The 15,518-nt window shown below is 42.2% G+C and overlaps 1 protein-coding gene across 1 annotated transcript; it reads right to left on the bottom strand.

Annotated features, from left to right (window-relative positions):
- Positions 1–6,275: 6,275 nt before the first annotated feature.
- Positions 6,276–14,616, bottom strand: cercam (cerebral endothelial cell adhesion molecule). Its single transcript, XM_035391238.1, has 12 exons — positions 14,142–14,616; positions 13,504–13,614; positions 13,084–13,201; positions 12,364–12,498; positions 11,860–12,064; positions 11,617–11,736; positions 11,282–11,358; positions 10,593–10,699; positions 10,345–10,477; positions 9,753–9,880; positions 9,322–9,525; positions 6,276–8,034 (listed from the first exon to the last, which is right to left on the bottom strand). The coding sequence occupies exons 1-12, from the start codon at positions 14,339–14,341 to the stop codon at positions 7,803–7,805; spliced, it is 1,770 nt and encodes a 589-aa protein (XP_035247129.1). The 5' UTR covers positions 14,342–14,616; the 3' UTR covers positions 6,276–7,802.
- Between the last annotated feature and the right edge of the window lie 902 nt (positions 14,617–15,518).

Below are 15,518 nucleotides of genomic sequence, written 5' to 3'. Positions count from 1 at the left end.
GTATTAGACGAAGGGAACCCGAGTAAACAAAAACACATTTTTTAAAATGATTATTTCGTTTAGGCTTATTTAATTAAAAGGTTATCAAACACCCATATCACCCATGTAAAAAATACTCGCCCCTTAAATTTAACTGGTTGCACCACCTTTAGCCGAAATAACTGAAGGAAACGCTTCCTATAATCCGATATCAGACTTTCACATCGCTGTGGAAGAACTTTAATTTAAACAAATTGCTGGGTTCTCAAGCATGAACTGCTCGTTTCAGGTCCTGCCACAGCACCTCTATTGGGTTAAGGTTAGGACTTTGACTTGGCCACTCCAAAACTTTAATGTTGTTTCTTTTCAAACATTCAGATGTGGACTTGCTTTTGTGTTTTGGATCATGGTCTTGCTGCATAACCCAATTATGCTTCAGCTTACAGACAGATGATTGGACATAATTCATAAGAATTTTCTGGTACCAAGCAGAATACATGGTTCCTTCAATAATGGCAAGTTGTCCAGGTCCCAAGGCAGCAAAACATCCCCACACCATCACACTGCATTTGCTTTATGCCAAACATAATGTAACTCATGTTTTCCAAAAAGTTCCCATTTTGACTCATCCGTCAATAGAACATTATCCCAAAAGGCTTGGGGATCATCCAGGAGCTTTTCTGCAAGACAAGATTTTTTTCTTGGTTAGCAATGGTTTCTGCCTGGCTGCTGTCCCGAATCATTTTTGCCCAGTCTCTTTTGTATTGTAGCGTCATGATCACTGACCTTAGCTGAGGCTGAAGAGACCTATGGTTCTTTGAATGTTCTTCTGGGATCTTTTGTGACTTCCTGGATGAATTGTCGCTGCGCCCTTGGAGAAATTTTGGCAGGCCAGCCACTCCCAGGAAGATTCACCACTGTACCAAGCGTTTCCCATTTGGAAATAATGGCTCTCATTGTGGTTCGGTGGAGTCCCAGAACCTTAGAAATGGCTTTGTAACCCTTCTCAGACATATATTTCAACAACTTTTTTTGCATCTCTTCTGGAATTTCCTTTGATCGTGTCATAGTGTGCTTGTGGAAACTTTGTGGTGCCTGCTTCACTCTGATGGTAAGGTTCAGTATGAGTAGATTGAACAGGGCTGGCTGCAATCAAGCCTGGTTGTGTTCAATCAGCTGAATCTAATTATCAATTAAATTTGTGTAATTGGTTGATTGAGTAACATGCTATTTTAAAGCAAAACATACCATTACACTATTAGGTCAATAAGAAGTTTAGAACCACTGGAGGGTACGCAAACTACTGAAAACAAGGGTGTAAATACTGGCGTAGGTTTTTAAAATACATTTCTCATTTGAGAACGTGTTATATTGGTTGATTTCATCGAGTCGTTATTGATTAAAGTTTCATATTTTTCACACTGAATCATTAGAAATACAGCTCAGTAACTTGAGAGCAGTGTCCATTTGTGTGAGACGCCTGAATGACACCACATCAGTTCACCAGAGCACAACCACAGAAACCCGAGGGGGGAACTCCACAGCTGCGACACAACGGGAAAGAAGTGGAAATTCAGCATCAGTGTCGTCCCCATCACAGTGTTGGGAAACAGACAGTTTTGCGTATTCTGCGTTTGGGAAGTTTCCGCTGGGCCCCAGGGGAAGGCGAGCCCCCCTGTTGTATTTCAATTTCAATGTGAATGGTACCTGTTTGAATAGGTAGGATGGGTTTGAATTTGAATGGTCCAATCGGAAGGAAGCACAGCCTCTTATCAGCAATCAGAGGCAGTGATCCCTTTCAACAATAGAATTCCACTGTATAAATCTAATCACCCACCAATACTATTTTGAACTTTCTTGCTGAGTTGTTCCCGTAGCCGGCTGCGTAATAAATCTTCCTGTTTTTACTACAAACTTTTGATCTGCTTCTTCCTGGGCTAACGGTCATTTTACCTGTTTTTGGTAACATCTTGAGTAACCTACAACAGCATGCCATTGTTTCTTTATATCGTGGATGAGACAGGCATAAAATAGATAAACAGTATCTTTTGTGATAGCGTTTCTGCAGGACTTTTGGTTTTTATGGAGTTTGTGGCATTCAGTAACCCTATCTTACAGTTCTATTTCTGCATTTCTTTCCATTCAGTGTAGTGAAAAGCAGTTTCTACACACTCCCAAATCACTGCTTTTTTTTCCAGAAAATTTGAGGGCATTGTTTTTATTTAAATTCACGGTCTTGTCAGTTGAGGAAAAAAAATGAAAAACAGTTTTAGAATGTTCATCAATTAAAGGCAGGTTTCCGGCCCAGACATGCAGGACTCTGGTTGCCCCCATGTAACCTTCTCCTTTTATCCAATCAGAGCAGAGATAGAGATGCCTGCCCCTTCAAAATAAAGATTGCTTAATTTCAAACTGATCCAGACAGTTTGAGTGAAACAGAAGTCTGCTTTGCAGTTGTCACGCAGGCCAAAACAAATATACAGTTCAGGCCAAAAGCGTTAGGCCAACCTGTGTTTTTTGTTTGTTTTTGTTTTTGTTTTTTAAACCTTTATGCAGAGAATAATTATTTATTTTATGTGCATTTATTGAATAAATAAGCAAAGTACAAACATGTTTTACTTAGAATAACACAAAAAGATTAGTTTTGCATAAAAGTAATCTTAGACTTTCGTCAAAATAGATTCCTTTGGCTTTAAGTAGTTTTAAGCTAATTATTGGAAGTCTATCAAATCATTTTTCAGAGTGGGAGGTGGAGGGGTAGATAAATTGACTGAAATCCTATCTACCTTAAGTTTTTTAAAACCACAGGTAGCCTAATAACATTGGCTTGTAGGGTAAAGAAAGTAAAATATGCTCTAAATTTTAAAAAAAATATATATTATATGTGCAGAGCCAATTAAACATATTTGTGGCAAGAAGGTTATTCCCGGCAAGAAATTGTTAAGAAGCTTGATTTCCAGATGCAGTGTTCAGTACACATTCAGAAGGTTCCAGCTGTAATGTTAACAGAGAAGACCAGGAAGAAGAAGGATAACACCAGAGGCAGAAGACAAATATCTTGAGGCACCTAGCAAATGGAACCATAGTAAAAATGCACCACGATTACAGGAAGCAACTAGAGAAACCACTTTCCCTACAGGCTATATACACACATTGTGAGCCGTCAAACTCACATGTCGAATCCCAAAATATATATTTTTAAAAACGAAATACCTTTTAATAAAAGCTGAGAATCTGCACATCAACCTGATGTGAATTGTTTGTTTACAAATCTAAAATTGTGGAGTACTGACCCAATTAAATTAAAAAAGAAATCTTTGTCCCAAACATTATGGAGCTCACTATATGTATATACACACACACACACACACACACGCCTGGCAGCAGTACACAGTGATGCTCTCCGATTTCATATAGCCCCCCCCCCCCCCAGTCATTACATATATGCAAACATGTATTCAATGCACTGTATATATAAATGAAGAAATAAAATGAAGCGGATATTTGTTAGCAGAACCTGTTTTGCAAGGTTTTGTTCTTAGCTAATCTTCTTTGTCTGCAATCCATTTTTTCAAGACTACACTGTCAGGCTTATTTACATTCAAGGAAAATAAAGTTTTGTTGTTCAGATTAGCGGTAAAGAGTTATTATATATTAAAGTATACATTCCTAACCTGTCCCAGGTAGGAGTGGGAAATACCAGACTGCATCCCATTACACTGGAATGGAAGGTCTGGTGTTATATACATTTTTGTTACAATGGGCCATACTTTACAGTTTGGTGTACTGCAGCCATTTTATTTTTCTTCTTTGTGTCAAGATCAATTCATTAAAAACGGCTGTTTTTTTAGGCAGACCTTTTGTGCTCTGCACCATATGCTGAATCAACTAAATAAATAATTAAAATTGAGACTGTTGTTAAGGGCTCAATGTTCAGGTCTTATCCTACAGCTGAAGTAAACTATATGACCAAAAATATCTGGGCATCCCTTGGTCTGGGGCTGTTTTTCATGGTTTGGGCTAGGCCCCCTAGTTCCAGTGAAGGCAAATCTTAATGCTACAGCATACAATCACATTCTAGACAATTATGTGCTTCTCCAACAGTTTGGGGAAGGCCCTTTCCTGTTTCAGCATGACAATACCCCTGGACACACAGCGAGGTCCATTTAGAAATGGTTTTGTTGAGAACGGTGTGGAAGAACTTGACTGGCCTGCAAAGAGCCCTGACCTCAGCCCCATCCAACACATTTGGGATCCATTTAAAGATAACTGCAAGCCAGGCCTAATCGCCCAGTCAGTGCCTGACCTCTCTATATTGCTCTTCTGGCTGAATGGAAGCAAATTTTGCAGCAGTGCTCTAGCATCTAGTATAAAGCCGTCCCAGAAGAGTGGAGGTTGTTATAGCAGCAAAGGGTGGACCAACTCCATATTAATGCCCATAATTTTGGATGAGATGTAGGATGGCAGGTGTCCACATACTTTTGGCCATGTAGTGAAAGTCTGTCCCCGCACCCTGTCCTTCGTGTTTATGTTGCCCTCTAGTGATCTCTCTGTGCCAATGCGCCATAATACTCAATTTTAAATTGGATTAATTCTCAATATCGTTATGAACATTGGGGAAACATAATGGTTGTTATTCATGTAGTTTTCACATTATCATAAGAAAGATATTGAAGCAATGTTTTCACTTCTGACTATTTTTTATACATGCAGCACTGTGCCTCACATCACACCATGGTTTCCAAATGGTCACACTGGGTAAGATCCAAACTGCTTTTAATTGGGTATAGAATTTCTCAAAGAAACATATTCCCCACTAATTATGTGAAGGTATCAGAAAATGCAGAGTGAATACAATTCACCTACTGTAGGCACCTTAACATTCAGCACTAAACACTTAAAGTTTCAGGGACAAAGGTTGGCCTTCGATTATAAACACTACAAGACTTGGATTGACGGGGCCAGGCTTGGATGCTAATTTTATGAGTTTCCCAAGATGGCTGATGGAAGAGCACAAAGGCAAATATATGAAAATCTGTTATATAACTACAACACAAATGAGGTGCTGACGCGTATGAGCGCATACAGGCTCAACCCAGCCCACCCTGGAATGGCCTGCACAAAGTGGAGCCTGGAGCTCATAGCCTGAGTTTGCTGCTAGCACTGTTATCAGCCTGCTAGAGAAACCTGAAACTGGATACAACAGCCATATTCAGGAAGGGAAATTGCTGATCCAAAAATATTTGACAGTTCCAGAAAGGCGACAGTAGGAAATGCTATGAATGCTATAAATATAAACTCGGCATTACATGATAAAACATTCAACATTCCTTCCCCCAGATACTATTCCCAATTTCTTGTTCTACAGTACACATAGCCGACTGGGGCATACCGGTGTGGCATTATATTTACCTACTTTGTAACACTTGTACTGGATCAAATTATGACATATACGTGGACTTCCAAACTGCCAATGTGTCACATTTTGCAACCTTACCAACAGTTTGCTTAGAGACACATATGTTGCTTCTCATGGATGATCGGTTAGATTTGGGACCGTGAAAACAGATAGCTGTTTAAGTAAGATAATGTACAGTGAGCTCCATAAGGTTTGGGACAAATACTTTTTTTCCCCCTTGATTTGACACATTTTTAGATTTGTATTCAGACAATTCACATGTGGTTAAAGTACCCTGAAATGGGGGACTATGAATAAAAATCGCAGTAATTTCTACACAGTGAAACCAAAACGTATTTAAAATAAATACAAAGCTGAGAATCTGCACGCAAACCACACACAAATTTTTGATAACAAATCTAAAATTGAGGAGTACAGAGCGAGATAAAGAAAAAATATAGATGTCTTTGTCCCAAACATTATGGAGTTCACTGTAGATCAAGGTGAAGGTCAGTTAGCTAGCTAGCTAGCTATCTATTAACATCATTTAGCTTTCTAGCTAGGCAACATTAGCCAACCTTCCAGGGGGTGAAGGTTAATGTTACGAGTTTAAAAAATGTAAAAATTAAACTTAGGCCACTATGGAAAGCTGCTGTTGAAATGCCTAAAGGGAAAACCCAACATCAATAAACAAAAAGCCTTTCATTTTATCAGTATAAATATACACAGATGTTAAAGTATTCAAAATTATGGTAAACTAAGGTTAACTAAGATTACCCAGAAGCCATGCTATATGTACAGATAAATAAAGAACAAAACTGCTACATTCATTTGTTACCACAACCCATCATGCACTGTAAATTTGAAGATGACAGAACCTGACAGATGACAGAAAAAATTTAAACTGAACCCATTGCACTTTTACTTTTGCAAGTTATGATGTCGAGGTAATACAGAGTTATGATAACATAGTACATAGCATGCAATACATATGCATACAGCAAACACTACATTTCATAGCTTGCACAGAGCTCATAGTAAACATGTAATAACCTCATATAATAAAAATATTACATTTTACCATTACAATAATTCTACAGGGCCTACATATAGCTACACAAATGCTATCAATTATTATTATTATTTTAAAAATATAATAATCGATTGTTTATATAGCTATATGCTAGTCCTTTGAGATTATCCACAGACCTAGAGCACAGGTAAATAATTATCAGTGGCACTGATTACATTTACATTCAGTGTAATTGTGCAAGTCGCCAACACAAACAGAAAGGTTGAGCCCAAGATTATTAGTTTATAGTTACCATGACAAATAAAAATAGTCTTCTCACTTTTGATCACAAGTTGTAACTATCAAAATGCATTAAAAATACATTTTTTATATAAATCCGCTTGAATTCATATGACATTACATGCCCAGTGAATCTAGTAAAGAAAATTAACATTGAACTAATGGGATTGTATTTCTAGTTTCACTTGATACAATGAAACAAGAATAAAAATAACATGAGATTTCAGCTCAGTGGGATACTGAAATAAATAAAAAAACAGGAAATAAATAAAGGTACTACTACTGCTAAGACTACCAACAACTAGTAACAAGCCTAAAAAACAGAAACAAACTTAATTCCTAAACTACAAGCAGAGGCATTAGAGGTACCATTTGTATTCAGAAAAGGCAATGATTGCAGACACATGCTCAATGGTGCTTGATTGTCATCACAGTGAAGTCTTTATCACTTTTAAAAGCAGGCACCAGTTGGTTTCCCTTAAAACCAGCTGATAAGCCTTTCCTGTAGCACGAGTCCTAGCCTCAGTGTTTGGGCAGACCTCTGCTCACACAGATTTCTTAATTCCACTGGCAGATTATAATTGTGGATCTCTTCCCTTCATGGTTCAGAATGACTGGATTCACCCGGTAAGTTTAGTGTTCAATGCAAAAGATATGGTGGCCAGTGACCTGTGGCATGAGATGGAAACTCACAGACAGGGTATTTGCTACACACGGGAAGAGGTGAGCAGGTGAGCACAAACGAAGGAGAACAGGAAGCATGTGACACACACCACAACCGTATCAACCAAAATAAAAGAAATGCGGTCCACTGCATGCAGAGACATGCATACCTATCACACACTTTTTCCCTGTGGAACAGTGGCTCCTGACTCCAGGTGTACCGACGCACAGCACCTGTAAGATGTCCGAGCAAGAAAGCCCATATTTATTATGTGAGGGAGGGACCGGGGGCCTCAGAGGTCAGGAGCTGGACTGCTGCCTCGGGTCAACGAACCCACAGCACGGCTGTTTGTAGAAGGAACGCAGCAAAACAGCCCTTGCCTAGTGATGACAAAATATGCGATAAAATAAGGTTCCTTTCATGCCGCAGGCGATCCGCACCGCGCTGAGTTAGAGCTCGTCACGGTACGCGGTATGCAGTCCCGCTGTCGGCACCGAGCCCTTCAAAGTCTTGAAGGACCCGCGCCAGTCCGTCCGCACGGAATCGTCGTCCCAGATAGTGGAGGTCTCTGTGTCGCTCACCCACTCCGGGTCTCCGGCGTAGTGGCAGGGCTGCACCAGAAGGGGGTGCGTTGAGTACGCCTGCAAGTTCCGGTTGGGGAAATGGGCCTTGTACTCCTCACTATGCAAGGGAAAAATTAAAATCACAGGACACCCATCAGGGTAACATGCAGGCCTTGTTTGAGAAGCTGTTGCCTATCAGTATATCACTGAATGGAAACTGGGGGGGGGGTGGGGGGCGGCGATAACCAGGTACATTATCCTGGGCCCAGGAGGAGGGGAGGGGGCCCAATGGCCAATGAACTTGTGCTAAATATTACTGTCCCGGGCCCTGGAATAAAACAATAATTTTGACCTGGGCCCAGGAATTTCACCCGGCAGCCCCGTGTATGAAACACTGGAAAACTATTTGATACTTGCCTGTAACAGAAATAAAAGTATAAAGAAAATAAAGAATGCTCTATGTTAACATCTATATACAGTATTTTTAATATCCAGACACACAGGATTATAAATGAGGAGTGCCCTGCGCAGAGACTGAATAAAGTACATCAATAATAATGTGCAGAGGCCCAGGCTCTGAGTCATAACCATTTCCACAAGTCTCCCATCGCAAATGTTAACTAAGGCCCTCGATAGACAAAACAGCAAAAACAACTGAGAAAAAGTGAGTGCACAATGTCAGGAGGCTTTTTAAATATCACATTGAAATCACCAAAATCAGTTAAATAATGAATGATTTAGGTATGGATTTCTGAGCATGCACTGTAAGAAGTACTGTAGCATTCCAGTGTGGCTAGACAAGGGAAGCAGAACTTATCACCAGCACATTGGGACTGTGGCAGAGGGCCAGTTTTCCATACACCATTCCACTGCTCTGATGCATTTTCCAGACATGTTTCTGGGCTAAGCTCCCATTGGCTCAGAGGGTCTCTGGGCCTACTGCTGTAGCTGCTCGGTCACACCATGAGAGAGTATTTTCATCCAGATTAACGAATCACAGGCTGACAAGTCTTCAACATGAAAAACTGAACCGGCAACTTCTCTTGGATAAAGAGGAGAACACATCAGAGGAGGAGGCCAGTATGAGACTCCAGAAGGCAAATGTAAAGCCAAGATTATAAATGTACAAACAAGGAGCATGAGAGTTCAATTATTTCCGCCCGTCCTCAGGCTATATATATAAAAGTAAGTATGAAACAACCAATTCATGCACACCTAATTCCAAGTCTTTCACACCAATCAAGCCAGAGCAGACCATCAGCTTTTCCTGCCATGGTTTGACTGAGAGTTGCCCTAAGGAAGTGGCAACAGAGAAGAAGCAGGAACCGTGCAAAAAGACTGCCAGCTGGACAAGTTTCTAGACCCTGGAGATACAGGTTTCTACCAAAGTATTTGTCCCACTTACTTTGAGTGTTTGTCATACATGATGGGCAAGAACTCGTCTACAGGCAGCATCTTGGAGAGAGGTTCGGCATTGATGAGCTTCTGGGCCCCCTGCTGAGAGATAGCATAGGACAGCGTCCAATAGGAGTAGTCTGCCACCACCAGATTCCGCACGTTCTCCACTGCTACCTCGTCTCCCGGTTTCACCTTCTTCCGGCCCAGGTATCTATGGCAGAATGGAGAAAGGGGTAGTGTCAGTCAAAAGGGGGAGTCAGCCACAAGAGGGCACTGCAACACAAAGAGATGCACTGCCACCAATGGTCCTCTTCACCTCGCACAAAAAAACACAACATGCAGCCGAGTAACTAGACTATATGGTCTCCATGGCAACATCCCTGTCACACTGTCTGCTCCCAAGAGCAGCCTGATATTGTATGGCTCCGCCCCACTCACATAATGTCCCAGTCCAGCTCCACCTTCTCAACCTCTTCCATCAAGCGCAGTATCCGCCGCTTGACGTTGCCCTGGAAACGTATGTCATCCTCAAAGATCAGCGCCTTGTCCAGCTGCATGTCCACCATCTGCAAGTAAAACAGTCTATCATCTCATAGCAGGAACTCTGGGGTCTATACCTTACACAGAGGGGACCTAAGAGCTATGCTGTCATCTTAGAAAAGGAAATATTGGGATCTGTAATGTAATCTCACACAGGGAATTCTGGGAGCTATATTGTAACCTCATATGGAATTCTGGCAGCTATAATATCATTTTAGATGTGGAACTCACCCGACAATACGTTACACTAAAAAGCCAGATGAGAAACAGCATTATTGCAGAACTAAAAGTTGTTGAATCGGAGGAAGACGCTAAAACCAAACGTCAGACTTATTTATAATAAACATGCTTTATTTCATATGAGCGTTTCAGTGTCTACTAGTCTGTCAAAAGAGCCTGGGCGTGTTTTTTAGTCTAAATGAACTAAAAGATGTCTTCCTGAGAGAATGCATGTGCATGCAGGTGTGGAGAGCACCCGCGGGCCCCTCACCTCCTTCCAGATGAAGTAGTGGCTGAGGAAGCAGCCGACCTCGCCCTTAGTCAGGGTGCGACCCGAGAAGGGGTCGTAGTATCCCGGCAGGAGGTCAACGCCCAAAAGCTTGATTTCACTGCTGTTTAGAGCACTGTGTGATGGAGCACACACACACACACGTGTACACATGCATGTAATATGTAGAGTGATTCATTACTCGCACATGCTGTGCAATTTCCTCACTGCGAGAGACAAAGCTGAATTACCCTCCATCCACAGCGTCCACCACCTTGACATCAATCTCCAGCTCGTTGAGAGCCCACAGCATCCTATCCCGTCTGTCCGGACGCCGGCGTAAATTTATCAGGTATATCTGCGGCAAAGGCACAGGTTAAAAAAAAACGCCTCAATGAGACCATGAACCATGAGATGCCGGTTACCCACATTTTCTAATTCAGTGGGTAACCATGGTGTCAGCTGAACACAGCCTGTAGAGGTAGTGCTACAGCCCAATTTCTGACAAAAATATAGAATCAGAAAAGCAATTCCAATGGAATGACTCTCCAGATACGCACAAAAATTGATGTGTCATTTTACAGAGAACTGAGGACATTTGTTGTGAGTGTTGTTCTGGATATGCCTCTGGCTACTGTTTAACTTCATGATTCTTTGCCAAAGTGTTTAAGTGCACCTTGATGGATTCTGAACTTACAGTTATGTAATATATAAGTACATCCTCGTGACTGTCTGGGGTCATGGGTGACAAGGTCAATGGCAGCTTGAAGTGACCCAGGGTAAATCTCTCAGTGAGTTTATAAAAGTGTATGCAAATGTTTAAAAAACAGATAATAACAAATAAGCCCTTCAATTATGTGCATTCCTTTTTGTGTTTCGTCTTATCGCCTTTTTGAGACCCTGGACATTTCCTTTAATATTTTTACAATAAATCCCTCACCTCATCAAAGCCCATGAGGTCTCTTTGTCTGGGAAGCAAATGTATGTACCGTGAGGGGTACATGGGTGGCCCATCAACTGAAAAACAAATGAAGAACTTTCACACGGCATTTCTGAAAGGTCACCATTTTTCTCTGTATTTTTTGTCTTTTCACAGGACAAGTCAAAACTGGTGACACCTGCTCACTCACTGACTCCACTTTTACAAAGGCTGTCCTTTTCACTCTGCGTACATAAACAGAACAACATGCACAGACACATTCACATGCAGACTCACTCACAGTCTGGCCATAGCCTTTCACCTTAATCCAGTCTAATAAAAAAACCTGCACTTACTCATGGACTCCAGCTGCACATGAACAAAGTTGATTTGGTCATCCTCGATGGTGTGGTGAGGCTTTGTAGGAACATTCAGGTAGCCGTAGCGCTCCTTGTTGCACAGGTACATCTGCACCTCTGGCACCCAAAACCGTCACACGGGTGCAAAAACAGACACGCAGTTAGCGCTTTTATTTCGCCACAGCAAGTGAAGTACCACACGGCGGTTAGAGACCATTTGGCCACCAGGGGGAGCCATACCCGAGACGCGGCAGGAGAAGGCGAAAACGATGATGTCGTCGAAAGGCCAGGAGTAGTCCTTGTGGGGAGGGTGGAAGGCCAGCTTCTTGGTGCCCGCCTTACGCAGGTCCAACAGCACGGTGGAGTGCACCATGGGGACGGCGTAGCAGCCGAGCCGATGCCGGTGCTTGGTAGGGAAGTATTCGGCAGTGCGGCGGTAGTATCCCTGAAAGCAGTTTTGTTTTTATTTTATATAACCATTGCCTTACCACAGAAAAGCCACTGTGGATAGACATCATATTTCCAAGGGAGCCTAGGGCCAAGAAGGCAGCTTATAGTGCAAACATACAAGTCATTACAAATAGTCAAATGCACAGTGTGATAATAAAAAATTAGGCAAATTCACATTTCCCTCCTTTCTGTAAGAGGTTCTGCAGTGGGAGCGCACTGATCAGACCTGCGCTGTAGAGCATGGTCGTAGCCGTGCTTGGTGGGTAGACACAGAGGGTGTGGTGCATGCATTACCTGAGGGGTTATGCCGCACCAGTAATTGGAGTACGCAGTCTGAGAGTCCAGCATGGGCGCGATAACCGACTTGTTTTCCGCCACCATAAGGCTGAGCGTTTTTGGGTTGGTCAGGATGTTGTCTGTGTCTGCATACTGAAGACAGGGGTCATCATTCACACATCCCAAAACGCGTGAAACCAGAACAGCCTTTCTCTCCTCTGTCCCATCCCTTTACCCACCCCTATGATCACCCTTCCTCTTCTGTAACATGATATCATTGCAGAGAGTCTTAAAGGGCTTCCAAGTAAATGAGTGGTTGTCCAACTGAAAATTTCAAATGGGGACCATTTACACTTAAAGTCAAGCTCCAACCACTGCAACACACAGTGGGATGCATGCCTCTACAACACTTAGCAGCTGTTATAATAACTCTGTTTTATTCCTTATTCCTTGAACAAAAGGCAACGATTTCACCCCTTTCTGTTCAAAGAGAGACTAACAGACACACAGCGGGGAATCCTGAAAAAATTTTCACTACATCCAGTGGTCACAGAGGTAACTGGATATGCATGTTTAAAGACTTAACATTTTATGATAAAAAAGCAACAAGCGGGAAGGTCTTATAGTTAAGTTATAGTTAATCCTTCACTTTTATAGTTGCCCTGCCTTTAGAAGAGAGAGGGTGGGGTATTAAGACAGTGGCCCAGGGGGAGAGAAGCACAGTGAAGGAGTCCCTACCAAGATGTAGTCAGCCCAGCGTTTCTTGGCGAAGTTGAGCGCTGCCTGCTTGAGCTTCATGACGTACTCGTACCGGCCGTTAGTCCAGTGCTTAGGGCCCATTTCCCCAGGGTACGACCTGCGGAACAGCACCGGCAGGGGCTCGGTGAGACGTGGCTGCAGCAGAGGGCTGCCTCACATCGTCCGCTAACTCACAGGCTGCATGCAAAAGACGAAGGCAAGCACAGGCCTGTCGGTTCATTCCACCAAAACAAGACCAAAAGGCACGGGAGGCAAAGCTCTCGTCTAAATGAAACGAAGGGGGGCGCCCCGAAGCTCTTTGCTCTTCCATGCATCGCTGCGTAGCGGTTCTGTGACAGGCCCCCTGGCACATGAACAGTTCTGTGGCAGTGTGGCAGCGGTGGGATGTGTGGCACTCACGTGGGTTTGTCCATGGGCCTCCACTCCACATAGTGGTAGAACCGCTGCATGATGGTCAGCCACTCCCGCAGGATCGCCGTGGTGTTGTCGACGTTGTGGTCAGTCGCAGCCCTGTTGGATCGTGTGGGTGCACAGGTTTAAACAGCTGGCCCAGCATGCACAGCATCACCTGATCTGGGTTTCCTCACTGAAGGACATAATTCACTGGCAACCCGGGGTTCAATCAATTTAAGTACTAAGAGTATCTTCACTTTAGATTTTTTGTTGTATTCCATTCAAGAGGAATAACTGTGCACACCACTTCACCAATTACAAACAGTAATACATATATAATGAGGGAGAGAGGGAACACTGATTTTTACACACATTTTACAGAATTATTTTTCACTGTTATTTAATGAGTTCAGTTACCATAAAAATAATAATAATAATAACAGAAGATAGCTGGAGCAATAACTACAGTACATTTTTTAAACGTTGGGGGATGGGAGGAAGTTACAGAGGGGAGACAATGGAAGAGGGAAGGAGGGGTGACAGATTAAATCTAAATACGATTGACCTTCGTGTGCGTGCAAATAACATAAAGGGATATTAGCGACCCCCTGAATAGTTTGTAGTGCAGTTGGAAGGCCACCTACCATATCGAGATGCGATCTTTGGGATAGTCTAGCCTCTCCAGTGCTCCAAGATAGTATGGAAGCGAATGGGCAGCATTTCTTGCGATAATTGCAATCACGACTGTAGGCGGCTGCATTTTCGATTCTCCGGGGTTTTTCTCTTCGGAAAAGTAACCGTCTAGTCTTGTAATCGCCCCAATAACGAGAATCCAAAACAACATCGTGACAAGCAGTTACATCCACAGTCCTTAACTTGAAGTACACTATTTTGCGTACAGCCGCTGGCCGCGTCAGCAATCAGGAAAAGGGGCTATTCCTTAACTTCCCCTTCTAAAAACTCTCCCCTTTCCATGAGCGGACGTGTGCCACTGCAGGTTTTAAATTTCAACTTCCTTTCCCCGTATTCTCTCGGATATAGGTTTTCAGACAATAATTCAGGAAGATACTGGAAGATACAAGACGTTCTCATTTGATTCGTTGGGTGGTTCTGCAGTTTCTCTTTTGTAGCCATTTCGTTTGTTTAGCGAACTGGAGTTAAAAGTGTTGCCAACAGAGCTCTATTGCAGAAATAGGTTTAGGTCCTAATTGTTGTAGCATATGTAACGTTGCATCAACTGGCCATATTGGAAAATAAATTTAAGAGGTAAATATACATCCAAAAACCCCACATCCAGGTTGCAATTTTAAGTAAATGAAATGTGATATGTTGGCTGGACAATTTAGCCATAGACTATTGACTGTATATATCGAACTATTAACTTCTCTTAACACTTAACAACAGCCATAGCCTACAGTTTATTCAGGTTTTCTGTAAAAAAAATAACGAAGTTAAAACCTAAGAAATGGAACGACTGGCTGAAAATTACGTGTGTATATTAGTTCAGATCGCTATATTAACTTGACTTTAATTATAAGGAACTGTCTAAGATGGCCTATGTTAGCTGGTTGATAATTCAACATATCTGCTAAAAGTTCAGTAATTATATGGTGCAATGTTGGTGCAAACATTTCCTTGAAATACGATGATGTTACTCATATGTGAGATTTTAAATCAACAATTACTACTACAGCACAATGGCTTCAACTATAAAGTATACCTCAGCTAACGGATGGCCTGTTTCAGCCTGTGTTCCGCATTCGTCCACCAGAGGGCCATTCATTATGTAGGAGCACTACCGCACACTCCTGAGCCAGAAACGATCTAACTATAGCATTGACCGCAAAAACAGGTGATGATCATTAGGTGATGCTTATTTACTTTAATATGAACCAAATGACACTTACAGAACATTTTTATCGCAATCTGACAAAAAAAAAAAAAAAAACTGGGACCATGGTCTCCAAATTGTAACAGATATGTGCAAATATGCTCTAAACATCTAAGAGCTCCTGGCACAA

Source organism: Anguilla anguilla, chromosome 14 (assembly GCF_013347855.1).
Source record: "Anguilla anguilla isolate fAngAng1 chromosome 14, fAngAng1.pri, whole genome shotgun sequence".
Classification (NCBI taxonomy): domain Eukaryota; kingdom Metazoa; phylum Chordata; class Actinopteri; order Anguilliformes; family Anguillidae; genus Anguilla; species Anguilla anguilla.
The sequence above is the reverse complement of the archived record's forward strand: the minus strand, read 5'-3'. Positions and strand labels throughout refer to the sequence as shown.